The following is a 15,935-nucleotide window of genomic DNA, read 5'->3' on the forward strand; positions in this document are numbered from 1 at the left end:
GAATTTAGTAACTTGGAGCATACAAGTCTCACAATAGTTCTGTCAAGTCAAGCTCTCCGTACTCATAATGCCCCTGAAATGGATGCATTCAACACCCAGTTCTATCTCCTTAGTGTTTTCTGGTAGATCCCAAACATAATGGTAATAAAAAGATTAAAATTAATCATAAAAACTAAGATGTTGATCAGAACAATGCTAAGATTCACACTCTCAAGGAATCACAGTGGACACCAGACCAGGCAGAGTCTGCATTAGATAATTTCTGAACAACCTACATACCTCCTATCACAAGGTAGAATTCCCTCTAGGCAGGCAAACGGGTGGGGTTGCCTGGTGCGCAGCAGGGAGAATATTTCTACTTCAGCTAGCTACTTAACAACAAGTTCCCTCTGCCCATTTCTGACCAAACCCTACGTACCCTAAGACTATGCCAGTGATTACTGCCACTCTTAATTCTGAAATAATCATGGCCCAATTTATTGCTGCCTAAATTCTATTAAATCACTGACTGGACTCTGGATTAGCTCCATTTTGATAGCAGTGGGGGAATGTTTGGCTTCTGAGGAATCAGCCACACCATAGGCGCTAAAGCACCTAGAGGTCACCAACAGCTCACAACTGAGCACAGCTGACCAGAACGCTTAATGGAGTCAAGCACTGAAATGGAAGCGGACAAGAAATACACAAAGTGCAGAGAAACAAAAGGAAGAAAGACAAGAGGACAGCAGGGAAGCGGCAGTACTTAACGAGGTATTACAAGAGGGTTCAAGTGGAGTTGGAGCTGGGAGGGCACAGGCCAGAAAATGGCAGGAGCAGCCATTCCTCCCTCAACACTCCTTCCTCTGGCTGCTTCTCCCTGGCAAGCCATAAATGTCGGACCTGTGAGCTGCCACAAACAATAAGCTTCTTGGCTGTACAAGTTATATAATTCTTTTGCTCATATTGAGCTACTTTCTTGCACTGAACAAATAGTATGCTGTATATCTGCTCATCAAAAGCTGACAGTACTTGGGCCTAAAGGTAGACCTGCCGCCCCAGCTTCTAGAGATGCTGCTCACCCAAAAGACCCTGACTTGCTACCCATGGGTTCTTCCTCACTCTTCAACAAGCGACGTGCGTGTAATTCTACAATATAATTTATAACATATGAGTTTCCTCATTATTGAATTTGGGCCTTTTATACATATTTTAGATTGCAATCCTTTATCAAATATATTATTTGGCAATATTTTCTTTTTTTAACTTGTCTTTTGCTTTCCTAGATCTGTGTTCAAAGACTACACTTTAATTTATGGGCTATCTTCTTCTACACATTCTGCTAATCTCAAGTCCAAAAGTCACGAAGGCTTCCCTACAGGTTCGTGCTCAGAAATCCTACAGTGTTTATATTGAACACATCAAGTTTGGGTTGAGATTTGTATTTGTGGTAAAGTATTAATCTATCCTTCATTAACACATCTAATTGTCAGAGCAACAGCTTCTAACAATATCACTTGTCCGCTTGTCTGATTTGCTGGAATTAAGCAGCTCATAGTATCCTGTTAAAGTCTCATTGTTTCTCAAGATCCATAGTGATATTTCCTCACTGGTGTGGTAACTTGTGCCGTTTTCATCCTGGTTAGTTGGGTGAGTGTCTGATAATATCTCATAGCAAAGAAGCGGCTTTCTGTTTAACTGGCTTCTCTACTGCTTCTGTCTTCCAGTCCACTGATGTCCACTGTGATCTTTATTCTCCCTCTCTTTGCTGGAAGATGAAGTTGCTTCTCTTTTTTAATGGGGTTAAGGTAAAACTTTAGATATTTTTAAAGTTGAAATCATGTTTTTCTTTTCTGAAATGCATGTTTCCAGCTCAGCCTTTTCTGACAAATACTCATTTATCTGCATCCCACAAATTTTCACAATGTTTCTATATTCACTGAGAATACAATATCAAATTTGATTGTTCTTTGCCTGTAGATTACCTAGAATATGTTTTGTTTAATTCCCAACTTCCCCAAATGTAGTTTTGCTCTGTTTACAATGTAATAGTTCAGTAAACAGAATCCACACCTTGAAACATTTCCATCATTTTCCACATACTTAGACTGGTTTTAAGGTTTAATCTGTGATGTACTTTTGATAACATTTAGTTTGCTCTTCAGTTAAATGTATACTCTACTGGAGCTGGATGAGCTATAGTCTATTAGCCAACTTGGTTACCATATCATTCCTGTCTTCTATATCTTGGTTGACTTTTTCCAACTGGTCTACTGATATTTGTGGACTAACATTAACTGCTGAATTGTCTATTCTTTTCTATTAAGTCTATAAGATGATGCTTCCTGTATATGTGAACTCTAATGTTGGGTTTATGTGTTTCTAATCGTGAAACCACCCTCACACATTGACTCTTGCATCATCATAAAATGTCTCTGTCTATAGGAATAGTACAAACGTGTGTGTTAGTGTCCAGTCTAGTTTCTATCTTGCCAGATTTCCCATGGATATACACCCTTTTACATTTATCTTCTTGAGTCGATAGAACTAAAGCTCATCTCTTGTAGAATGCATAATGAATTCTAATAAGAATTGCCTCTTCTCTTTCTATCTAGCCTGAAAACCTTTTTCTCTGGATGTCTTAAGTTCAGAATGTTGATGTGGTAGAGTTTTATCTTCGTCTACTGCATTTTTGCAGGACCATTCAACATATTTTCCTGGGTTCCCCTTACTGCCTTCTTGCATTGGTCTTTCTCAGCATACTTTGAAATAAACCATATCATATTTTGTTGACGTTTAATCAGGATATTTTCTTAGTGATTATTCCATGAATTATAATTCACAGCTTGATTTTATTGCAGTTTACTCCAGGCTAACATCTGCTTAATGTTTTTAAAATGTAGCTTTTTCTCTCCCTCACAGACATTAGGTCTGTATCTAATAATGTAATCTGTATCTAGAAATGTCAGTCACTATACTAAACAGTCTAATATTTTACAGATTCTGAGATTAGAAAGAATAATGTCTTTATAGAATTGTTTATATTTACTCACAAATTACCATTTCTAACATTCTATTCTTTTTTCTACTAAAACGTGGGTCTGGTGCCACTTGCACCCAGCCTGGCACACTTCCATGAGTATTTCACTCAGGGTTTCCTGATTTGAACAAGACTTGCCTTCTCTTCTAAAGGACAGTTTTGTTAAGATGTAGAATCTTAATTGACAGGTTTTCATTTTCTTTTCTTTTGTTTTTTAGAATATGTCAGTACTTTGCCTTCCTACATCTGGCAGTTTAGAGGAAAGGTCAGCTCTTGAGTACAGTTTTCTCTGCTATAATGAGTTGCTTGTCTCTTCCTACCTTCAAGATTTCCATTTGTATTTTTCTTTAAGCAATTTTACTTTAAAAAATTTACCAGTGTGTCTCTTCGTGCTTTTTTTTAATTGTAGTCTACTGACATGTTTGCAGGCATGAAATTTTATGGGAATTTTACAACCATGACTTGTCCAGCCCTTTCTCCTCTTTCCAATACATATCATGTATCTGCTTTTTGAAAGGACTGCTAAAAAAAGTCACATTATTTGGTATCTTTACTGAGTACTCACTAAACATATAAGAAAATATGACTTAATATAGAGTCTCAAGATATATAAAACACCAAATTCTGACAGTGTGCATGACACTGGCCATAAAATTCAGTTCACAGTTCACCTACCTTTTGACTGCTTCTATTACTACATAGTATACATGGTATGTAGCAGAGCAATGTAATGACTTCCCAAATATTAAGAAACACTAAGTGTGGGGCATTAACGTTAAAGCAATACATAGCTATGTTAACAACTCTCATACAGGCGGCAAATATAAAATAAGTTTATATGTATACAAATTCATTAATGCAGGTTCCTGAGCTTGCAATATTTTTTTTTTTAAATTTGCCAAGAAACTTTTAGGTGAAGAATGAATTACCTTTGAGCAAACACTTCGGTTAAAACCTTTGTGACAAAGAAGAACTCATTTATCCCTAGGCCTCACCTTCCTCTCCACAGGATAGAGACGTCTGCACTGAAGCCCTAACTCAGGACTGTGGAGAGAAACAGGTGAGGCGACACGCCCACCAGCATGGCCAGGTAAGAAGCGAAGATAAACAAGGGGATTTGAAGTAAAATTTAAGTATTCAGAAATCTTTCTGTCAAATGATAGTACTGGCCTCAATCTTTTACCAGCTGGAAAATCCCACAATTGTATCATCAATGTTCTTTACACACATGCGCACACGCGCACATGCTACAATGAGACATGAGTCTACTGCGCTAAAATAGCCCTTTTAAACCATCAGTAACATTCCTTTATGTCTGTCACTGCAAAAATTAACATCCATTGCTGTAGAGCCTTTTACAATTGACAGGCAAAGATTTTGTAAATGGAAGGGGAAAAAAAAAAATCCATGAGTCTAGACTGCGATTCTAAGTAAGTTTATGTAAATTGATCCAATTGTTATTCTTTGTAAGTCTGAGAAATGTGATGGCTGTCTGGCAGCTAATATCAACAAAAAATTGAAAGCTGTTGGACCATGTGACTTTAAAACCTATGAAAATAGTGGGTTTCTTTTATTTTGTTAAATTTGAAGATTAAAATTTATCTTTTAATTGAGCAGCTGCTTTCTTGGTTGGTTAAATTAGAAAAAGTATTATATTTCATCTTATTTTGTCAACTGGTAATATAAGTTACGATATGATGCATTTGTATTTAAGACAATTTAAGAAGGATTTAGATAGCAACCCCCACCTGAATGCATTTCTAATTGTTGAAAATTCCCTGAAGACATCTTCAGCTTTTACCTTTCCATGCTATTAAAGATGCTAAACTCATGTAATTCTCACAATAATCCTGTGCTAATATACAGATCAGAACTATCTCTAAGGTGCAGATAAGAAAGTTGGGGCTTAGAGTAAGTATTAGTCCTTTATGACATAGTTTCCTAGTAAACAGAATTTTAACTGGAGGCTGTTATAAGAGCGTTTATTTAAAGATAATGCATTTTAGAAGAAAGTTCATTTCAGAAATGAAGAAACTGTAGATACAATGAGTGCAGTATTTGCTGAGGGGCACAACCTCCACCAGGATGAGCATTTACTGCCAGATGCAGTGTTTTTCCAAGTCTCATTTTGCTCTTTTTCTTAGCTGACTTACAATAAATAGTCTGTACAATTCTGATCCATGGGTTTCTGCCTCAACAGCAATGCAGAGAGGATCGGAATGCATTCAGGCATTTGGTTGTGGTATTGAGAATCTACTATGTGACAGACAGTTCACCAGACTCTGTTGTTGGTGTCGTTTGACAAAACTATCTGGAGTCTGCAGTTCTTTGATTGATAAAATGAAGATGATGGCGTCAACCTTCCTCAGAACAGTAACATAGACCCTGCACCTGAGCAGTAAGATCTTCAGTTGGGGTGTAACTGATCTGTCGTTTCAACAGCACCACTATGTAAACAAATGGCACGTGGGTGCCAGGTTTCAAATTTAACGCTTGCAAGACTGAACTCCCTAAATTTTTCCTAATCTCCATCCTTCTTCATAGGTTCTTAGCACAGGCTCTATTATCCAATCCATGTCCCAAGAAGCAGCTTAGATGTCATCCTGAAGGTCTCCATGCCCTCTGAGCTTCTTGTCAAAACACATACTTCACCCTACATGTTGCTCCTCTTCAGAACCACACATCCGTGTTCTAAAATGCACTTGGCTTTTTTTTCCCCTAAGTATTTCATTACCTTCCAGTCTCTCTTACATCAGCTACAACCAAAATCTAACCCAAAACCTGGGAGGTGAATAGAATAAAATTCTGCTTGTGCACGGTAGAGAATGCCCTGTAACCTGTCTCTCTCTCAGTCTCATACTGTGAGCAGCAAACCTAAGTCCTTCAGTCAAGAAAGTCAGTATCAATGTGAAAACCAAAGCCTTCTACAAAAGAACTGTCCTATGTTGGGATCTGATGAGCAGCAAGGAAAACGAATGGGGGAGGCACTGCATCCCCATCATGTCTGCATAACTCACCACACAGCAGTCCTTACCCAAACACCCAAAGGCGCCAAGCTCAAACTCAAACTAACTACCAAAGTCTTAATCATGCTCACTGACATGACACAATTCACCTTACAAGCCACATACCTCAAGTTATTTAGTCACGGAGAAAAAAAATTGAATTTTTCTTTAAAAAATAAATAACAAATAGCCAGATCACCTTGGAGAATGTTAATGAATTCATTTTTCTAATATACACACACATTTTATTAAGAGAAAACGACCAGCAAATATTATCATCACTACATATCGTGACCCTCTGATAAACGTTTGAATAAAAAAAAATGCAGTCCTTTCAAATGTCTCCATGAAAATAACAAGAATAAAGATCCCGAGTGAGTTGAACCATATTTCCCCACATTCCTTTCTACACGGGACCTCATAGTGTGACTTTACCTGCAAATACTCCACATAAATGGAATTAACTAAAATAAACCCACACTCGGCTAAGCTAGGCCCAGAGTACAATGGCGGGCACCTTTCTAAGAAGAGGGTGAGATGCAGAGCAGGAGGCTGAGTACCATATACACACGTCACAGGACCCCAAGCATTGCCAGGAGCCAGCCAAAGCTGGCAAAAAGCAAATGTTTCTCAAGTGCAGTTTTCATAAAAAGCCTGCCTTATCAACGTTTTGATTTTAGGCTCCTAGATTGGCAGTATACGTATTAAAAAAAAAAAAAAAACTACTAGGTTTGTGGAACTCTATAATTGAAGCTATAGAAAAGCAAGGTACCAGCACGAATACGAAATTTAGCTTGGTTAATTTCTAATCGAATTACAACCCAATGAGATATCAAAACTAACGCTCGTTATCCACACACTCAAACTATATCATTAATTAATTAATTAATTAATTAATGAAGCAGATAATAAAGATGTTCTACAGCAAAGACGTAGTGGGAAAAACCAAATTGAGCACCGCAGTTCTCATTGGCCAGCCTCGTTTTCTGTTCCATGATGCTATCAAATTAAAAAAATTACAACTCCAATTGTATGTGCCTAATCTACTGCAGTATTGGGATTAATTTAATTTAATTCCAAAAGTTAGCTGCTCACTTTATAAGCAGGCTAACAATTTCTAAATGCCTTATGAAAGGTGCTCACAATTTTCCCTTAATTTGTTTCTCAACTTCTACCCACCTCCTCCTTCCTGCTATCATAGGTGAATATTAAAAATATAAACGGTTTTCAGAATAACTAATAAAATACACAGAGAGAAATTAAGACTATCCCAGACTTCTCTTGAGTTCACACAGGGCTTTGAACTCCCAATTTGCTGAGAGCTGCCATGGGTGGGTATACAGCATGTGACAATCCAGCATCTTCCCCTTCCACCATCCCTTCTCCCCCCACCCGCATGTTCCCAATTTGATCAGGCTATCTTGTCTGTTTCCCCTTTCCAGGTGGCTCTATGTATGTTTTTCTGAGGGTTCACCTTGTTACTAGTTTCTCTAGGATCACGAACTATCGGTTCAATATCCTTTGCTTTACAGCCAGTATCCACTTATGAGTGAGTACATACCATGTTCATCTTTCTGAGTCTGGGTTACCTCACTCAGGATGGTTTTTTTTCCTAGTTCCATCCATTTGCAAATTTCAAGATGTCATTGTTTTTTAACCACTGAGTAGTACTCTAATGTGAAAATGTGCCAGAATTTTTTTATCCATTCTTCGGTAGAGGGGCATCTAGGTTGCTTCCAGGTTCCGGCTATTCCATAATGCTGCTACAAACATGATGGGTTCACCCGATGAAACAGTTTACCTGAACTAATGGGAGCTCATCAACTAATGGGAGCTCACCGGACAGGGAAGGAAACAGCATAGGCCCAAACTAGTCCCTCTGAATGTGGGTGACAGTTGTATGGCTGGGGCAGACTGCGGGGCCACTGGCAGTGACACCAGGATTTATCCTTACTGCTTGTACTGGGTTTTTTGGAACCTATTCTCTTTGGATGGATATCTTGCTCAGCCTAGATATAGTAGGGAGGGCCTTGGACCTTCTCCAAAGCAATGTGCCTTCCCCTCTCTGAGGAGTGGATGGGGGGGGAGGCTTGGAAGAGTAGGTGGAGGGAACAGGAGGAGGGGAGGGAGTGGGAACTGGGATTGGTATGTAAAGTGAAAAGAAGATTGTTTTTCTAAATAAAAAGAATGCAGCTGTGTGGAGACAGATTCTTAGAGAGGATTATTTTAGGCCAGCCTGGTCTACAAGAGCTAGTTCCAGGACAGGCTCTAGAAACTACAGGGAAACCCTGTCTTGAAAAACCAAAAAAAAAAAAAAAAAGAAAAAAAAGAAAAAAAGAAAAGACAAAGTTACCACCAGAAAGTGTGTGTTTCCTTATTTACCCCTCATATAGATAAGAATATTTCCTAGGCCCTCGTCACATTTTTAGATTTTTTTTTTTTTTTTTTGCATACCCTGGTGCGGACTGAAGGCTGGCACCCATGTTAGCAATACCGACTTCTCTGACTCCACCTCTCAAAGTGCTAGGATGACAGGTGCATGACAGAATACTTGCCACACATTGCTACTATTTTCACCTAGGCTTGCTTTGTTTATAGAGTATTTAGATTTCTGTGGATGCTTACCTTTGAAAACTACCAAACATTCAAGAATTTACAGAAATGACAACTGTTCCCCTTGCCTTAACTGTCAGACACTTTATAGGAAATGTTTATGCTATTAGATCTACAAAGTGATACCACGGAATAAGAACATCTATGTGATGAAGGTATTGAAAGGTGGCACGGCCTAAGATATTTTATCTGCTCCCTTCTAAACCTTCCCTTGTGCTCAGACCCTCTATTAGAAGTGCCACAAGCTGAGGAGATTTCACCCAAGGATTCTAAATTAAAACAGGAACACTGACCCTTGCCACAGTTATGTTAAGCTGCCACCAAAAACATCGTTAAGTTTCAAAGTTATCAAACCTAAGTTGAACCACTATATGTTCTCGAGCTCACAAGATATAGTTAGTTCAGTCTATACGGACACACAAGTCTAAGCAAGATTAGAGCGGCTAAGCATTTCCACTTTGGGTGAAAATTACGTTAAATCCTAAATTCCAAGATAATCCAAAATGTGGAAAGCAGGCACTTAAGATCCCCTTCCTGAGCATGGTGTGTCCCAACTCCTAGTCTTCACACTATTGACATTTTGTGAATGAAGAATTGACCAGAATAGCAGAATAGAGGCGAACTCAAATTTCAGCTCTCCCTCTCATTGACCCAGTGCCTCGGGCCCCCCCAATGTTTCATGTTCTCCCACTTGATCCACATATAAGTTACGCCCAACCTGTACGCCTAACGCTGGGATTGACAAGCCCAGCAGTAACAGCAGCTGTTGTCTCTATACATAACAGACTGTGAGAGGCAGGAAGAGAGGTCAAAAGAGGAACACACATCTAAAACTGACCCATTGTTTCAATCTCATTATTATCATGAAGTCATTTCACTTCTGCTAACAACAGAGGGGATAAAGAGGCGGCTCGGAGCTTTACAACACTCGTTGCTCTTACAGAGTGCCCAAGTTTAGTTCTGAGCACTCACACGTGGCTCCCAGTCAGGAGCTCCAGGGAGGAACCTCACACTCCCTTGGGACCTCTACAGTCACTAAGCACTCACATCGTACATACACCTACATGCAAGCAAACATTACACACATAAAATGTAAATAAATCATTTAGAAGTCAGACTTCATTGTAAAGACTTCGGAATACTGTACTTAAAGGAAACACAATGTCATTTTGCGATGGGCCATCCCAGGCCCCAACAATTCTTGCACCATTTTCCATTACACAAACACTGAAAAATCTTAACTGTAAGAATTCTCAGGAAATCAGAAGAATCATATCAATATAGAAAGTCCATAACCAAAGACAAAAGCCAATACCTACCTTCTGCAAATAAGGTTTCTAGGGTCCCAAACTATTAAGTGGTGTTATGGGCTGAAATGTGCCCTTCCCCAACAACAACAACAACAACAACAACAAAACTGCATGCTGAAGTCATAACTCCAGTATGTAGCTGGCTGTGAGTCTGCAGGGAGGTAACTACGGTAAAATAAGATCTTCAGGGTAACCTCTAATTCAGTATGACCAGTGTCCTTAGAGAAAGAAGACATCTGTATGCAGACAGGCACAGACCTAGAGACACCGGGACAAGACGCCTGTCTAGGAGCCAAGGAAGGACCTTAGGACAGATCGTCTCTCTCAGCTTGTAGAAAGGGTGTCATGGTATCGTGGCTTTGGCCTTCTGTCCTCCAAAACTATGAGGCGATATCTACTCCTATGCAACGCACCATCTAAGGTACTCTGTCAAAGAAGCCTGGCAGTACTGGGATGAAAGACAAAGAAATAGTCAAAACCCAGAACTCCAGACTCCAAAAGCCACTCTCTATAGATTACCCTGACTAACAGTCAATCTCTCATTTGTACCAAAAGCTCTTGACCTCAAAAACATTAAACTTGCTTTTACTTTGGCTTTTGTTCTTCCTCTGCCCTCGACTGCCGCCCTTCTGCACCTCAGGGGCCACAGCCCTGCTTTTTACACTTTCCATCGTCCAGAATAACGACTCAAATAAACCTCTGTTCTAAATTTAACTAAATAAAACTAAAGATTTTATGATTCTAAGGGTCTTACTAAATGTGTTGTTTATATTCAACTTCTAGGAGCTCCATCCCCACACCATTAGAACTCAGCCTGTACAAACAAAATCCTCCAATGGTACAATACCTCCTACTGCCACGTGACCAGCCATTAAGACCACCTCATGGAAACCATACCCACTCCTGGCACTAAGAAAAGTCACTGAGTTTCAACCCCTGCTCAGTCTCTGTGCTGGTCCAGACAGCATCTTCTCCATCCAGACTCCACAGTTTATCATCGGATTTCTGCCTCTAGGTCCAGCCGACATCTTAGCCCACGTCACTAGTGGAGAACCTTTCTGGGAATTCGCGATACTTCAGAAATGATTTGGCATTTATATGGCATGGCGTGTTATTCTTTGATGTATTATTTCAATCTTCTTGCCTGCCACCTGGATGACAGATTCCGCAGGAGTACCATCTGTATTGAATACTCCATCTTATTTACTGACTCTAGCTTTAATGATGCTCTTTCTGTAAGCCACTCGATAGCTGTTGCGGGGCGGGTGTCAAACAAGGTCACTAACCTCATTAAAGTTCTATATGAACAGAGTGGGGAGGGAGAGCATTTCACATTCCAGGGAGAACGGTAATGGAAACGAACGGGGTTATCAGCATGGTGAGCTGCATAAAGGTGGGTAAGGTAATAGCTGCTACTGTAGACAGGATGGTTATAGAAAATTTCTCTGAGAAGAGAACATACGAGTTTGTAGTTGGTACCTAAACTGGTCAATGAAGAGGATTCTAGACAGAGGCAGAGAGTATGTGAGGGCCGGAAGATCGGACACTGTGGGATGGTTGAAAGGAAAGCAGCCAGAGTACTGGGTTCAGGTTTTTAAAGGTGGGATTAATTAAACATGGCTTACATTTTTAGATTACAATAGTTTCAAAGTAAAGGAGAAACAATAGAATGACAAAGAAGGGGAGGGTATAATGCAAAGTTCCTGCAACAATCCAAGGAATCCTGCGATACACTGAGGAGACTCGGCTGCGGACAGATGGGAGCCACCTTTAGAGATGGACCCAACAGAACCACATTTGCTTAATTCGCTGGACATGACCTTTACTCATGTATAGAGAATACTGCATGGGATGTGACGGACCAGAGTTATGTTTGGATATAAGGTTTAGGTTATTTGTTATACTAGTTTTACTTGGTGGTGATAGCTTATACCTGCTATTCAAATTTAGGGAATGAATGAAATTATGCAGGAATGGGTGCTTACTAGAGAAAAGCAGGCTTTTTTTTCTCTCCTTAGGGTCTACAAACCTAAAGGGCAAGACAAAGCAAAGAGAAAAACTGACCTTACCTGGAGTCTGCCGTTGCAGGAAAGACTGTTTCAACCATGTGCAATCTGCTAAAATGTTAGAGAAAATAACCAGAAAACGGAAGGTTTGGTATATAATAAAGAGGCAATGGATACATTTTCTAAGATGTTTCAGCTAAACGGTAATGAAGAAAGCCAAACTGCAAGGAACTGAAAGGAAGAATGAGATGAGAAAATAGAAGAACAAGCACACCCTGGCTAGTTTTCTGAAAACCTGGCACGAGCCAGAGTCATTTTAGAAGAGGGAGCCTCAACTGAGAAAATGCCCTACTGGACTGGACTCTAGCCTAGCCTGTGGTACATTGATGGTTGGAGTGGAAGGGCCCAGACCGTTGGAGGTGGTATCACCCCTGGGCAGGTGGTCGTGGGGAGTAAAAGAAATCAAATAAGCCAGCCATAAGGACCAATAAGCAGCATCAGCTCCTGCCTCCACATTTATGCCCTCTTTGAGTTTCTTGCCTAACCTCCTTGAATGATGAACTGTGATATGGAAGTGTAACAAAAAGTCCTTTCCTCCCCAAACTGTGTTTGGTCATGATGTTGTATCACAGCAATAGAAACTATAATTAGGGCAAAGAGGAAGACTAGAAAGAGGAAGAGAGGGGAGCAGCATATCAACATTATCATCACCAAATGACAAACCAAATAATGACGGAGTGTACTTAATTTGTCAAAACTAGGTGGCAAAACACGGATACATCATGTGGATCAGCAGAAGATGTAGCTTCGGTCCCTCTGATAAGAGAATGAACTGAGGACTCGGGTAAAGAGAACTGCATTTTTAAAAGACGTAGAAGTGAAGCTACTAACCGTAACAGTTATGACAGAACTGAAAAATTCCCATGAATAAGATGGCTCTCATCAATAACAGAAACCCTCTTCTACATAAATGAAAAAGGCGAAAGACGCTCCCCCTTATTTCATAAACCTAAGGCCTTATACGTAGCATCTACTGCATTATGAGAGAACTTTAAAAAAAAAAAACAGCAATGGGGAAAATATTGCAATATACATAATACTAAGGAAATGAGACAACTAAAGGATAAGATCAATGGTGGTGTAGATTGGCCCACACCACAAAAGGGAGACCAAGCCTGACACTGTCTGCATGGACAGGAATCAGAAACTGGACAGTCCAGAGACCTACAATAAAAACCAAACATGACTCTCTCTTTCTTTCTTTCTCTCTTTCTCTCCCCCCTCTGTGTCTCTCTCTGTCTCTCTCTCTCACACACAAACAAGTCAATAAAATGATTACTAGTGATATTCTGCTATATCCATAGATTGCTGCCTAGCCCACTTGTTAACAGAGGGGTATCATCCAGCATCTGTTGGGAGCAGATGCAGAGACCCATAGTCAAACATTAGGCAGAGCTTAGGAAATCCCACAGAAGAGGGAGAGGAAAGACTGTAGGAGCCAGAGAAGTCAAAGACACCACGGAGAACAGTACCAACTAATCAGGACTCACACATAGGGGCTCGTAGAGACTAAAGTAACAATCAGAGAGACTGTGAGGGTCTACGGTCTCTGCATATATGTTATGGTTGTATGTTGTATGGCTTGGTGTTTTTGTGGGTCTCCTAGCAGTGGGAATGAGGGTGTCTCTGGCTCTTTCTCCTGCTCTTGTGGCCCCTTTCCTCCTTGTCCAGGCTTGATATGTGCCTATACTTGATGTGACTTGTTCTTTATTCAGTGTTCAGCTGATATCTCTGGAAGGCCTCCTCTTTTCTGAAGGGAAACGGGAGGTGGATTGGGTCCAGGGGAGAGGGAATGAGGGAAAGAGGGGAGGATGGAGGGAGAGGAACCATGATTGAAATGTAATATATGAGAAAAGAATTAAAACAACAGCAAAAGAAAGGAGGAAAGAAAAGAAAAACAAGGGGACCAAGAAAAAGAAAGGCAAATGAGCAACCGGGTAAGGATAATCCTTCATTTTTAAGAATTTCCTTTAAAAATCAGGAATCTATAATAATGCCACTCTGACATTTTAGCATTTTAGTATTTAATACTTAATAGTGCATTGTTTAGTATTTTAGTAGTGCTGCAAACAGAATCAGACATAAAAATATTCTTCAGTTGCCTAGAGAGCCCACCATGAATTTTCCCCCCACAAATCTGAATATAGAAAGATGGTCTTGTCTTGTTTAATATGACTTGGTATGATTGCAGAAGGTACTGAATTTTTAAAATTACAGATTACACAATCAAATGAGACACTTAGCAGTGTAACTAAATCTCAGCATGTCTGGAGATGTACCATACTCACCGTGCTATGAAAACCACATAAATACAGAATCAGACAGAGGACAGAGTGCCTACCTTCCCTGATGGCCGTGAATGGTGTCCCCTCTTCCTCCTGCAGCCTGATCACCTTTAGAGCCACCAGCTTCCCGTTTACCCTGAAGGAAACCAAAGAACAGATGAAAGTGACTCTGCAGAACTCTGTTGTGGGTCTAATTGAGCACCCTAAAATTTCTATTCCGTGCAATTATGCATTGAGAATGTCAGTGACATATTGATTTCAGCAAGGCTGGGAATCCTAGAGTATTGTAATTATTCACATGGTAAATACACTTGCAATACGGCTAAGATTGAACCTGATATTTCTATGATTTAGTCTTTCCCTTCCAGTGAAACTAGAGTTCAACAAAACCACTTGACAATAATTCTCAGTGTAATGAAAAGCAAAGCAGTGAAAGGAATATTTTCCTTTGTTTCTCAAACTGCATCTTCACTTAGATAGGATCATTTAATCCCAAGGACAGAAACTTGACACACACATTCCCTTCAACCCCACCCCCGCCCACCACTGCCACTCTCTTAACTCTCCCCTTCCCCCCCCCCCCACTCTCTCATCTTCCATAACATCTTTCCCATTTTTAAAATATGAGCTTCTGAAAACCATAATTGATCTGGTTGTGTTTTATATTACGGCATATCATCAAAAATTTAATGAATAGGGGGCTGGAGAGATGGCTCAACAGTTAAGAAGACTGACTGTTCTTCCAGAGGACCCAGGTTCATTTCCCAGCACCCACATGGCAGCTCACAACTGTCTGTAACCCCAGTCCCATGGGATCTGACATCCTTACACAGACATACATGAATACAAAACACCAAGGCACACAAAAAATAAAAATAAATGAATCTAAAAAATGAAGAATATACTATTACAAATTATAAAAGACATACTATACTCAAAGCAAATGGCTCTTTGAAACACATTCTGCATGTGTATGTCATCTCTAGTCAAAGGTAACATTACACTGTGGAGATAGTTCTTATTCAGTCAGTTCTGCTACTATAACATCAAGGCATAACCATATACTCTGGTCCTCTTGATTGCTTTATTTTCTACTTTTACTAGGTAGGCCTGATGGAATATTTCATTTGGTGGCCTTTTTCCTTAAAATGTTTTAAAAGGAGATACTAAGCATAAAAAATACAAAATATAATTAATGCCAACCACCGAACCAGGCAGTGGGGGTGCACGCCTTTAATCCCAGCACTTAGGAAACAGAGGCAGGCGGATCTCTGTGAGTTCGAGGATAGCCTGATCTACAAGAGCTAGCTCCGGGACAGGCTCCAAAGTAACACAAAGAAACCCTGTCTCAAAAACCAAAAAGAAAAGAAAACTAAGCACCCTGACACACTCTTCCCACCACCCAGGTCCCATCCTCTGGAGCCAACATTGAGCACTGTTCAGACATACTCTCTGGTCATAGCCCTTCCATATTCACATGTAATTTTATATGTCCGTGTTTATGCCACATAAACTGACATATGTATATTTATAGACACCTGCACGATACAGAAAACTACATACAGAAATGTTGGTATATGATACAAGGTGCACTGCTTTGTATAAGTATAGTATGCCTAATCCCACACTAACCTTCAACT

At 40.0% G+C, this 15,935-nt stretch overlaps 1 protein-coding gene across 1 annotated transcript in view; it reads right to left on the bottom strand.

The window, feature by feature from the left end:
- Window positions 1–15,935, bottom strand: part of Cdk14 (cyclin dependent kinase 14) — a 529,530-nt gene that overhangs the window by 336,326 nt on the left and 177,269 nt on the right. Inside the window, exon 5 of the mRNA XM_038315331.1 lies at window positions 14,352–14,431. Coding sequence (XP_038171259.1) covers window positions 14,352–14,431 — 80 coding nt within the window. The remainder of the gene's footprint in view (window positions 1–14,351; window positions 14,432–15,935) is intronic.

This window comes from Arvicola amphibius, chromosome 18 (assembly GCF_903992535.2).
Source record: "Arvicola amphibius chromosome 18, mArvAmp1.2, whole genome shotgun sequence".
Lineage (NCBI taxonomy): Eukaryota > Metazoa > Chordata > Mammalia > Rodentia > Cricetidae > Arvicola > Arvicola amphibius.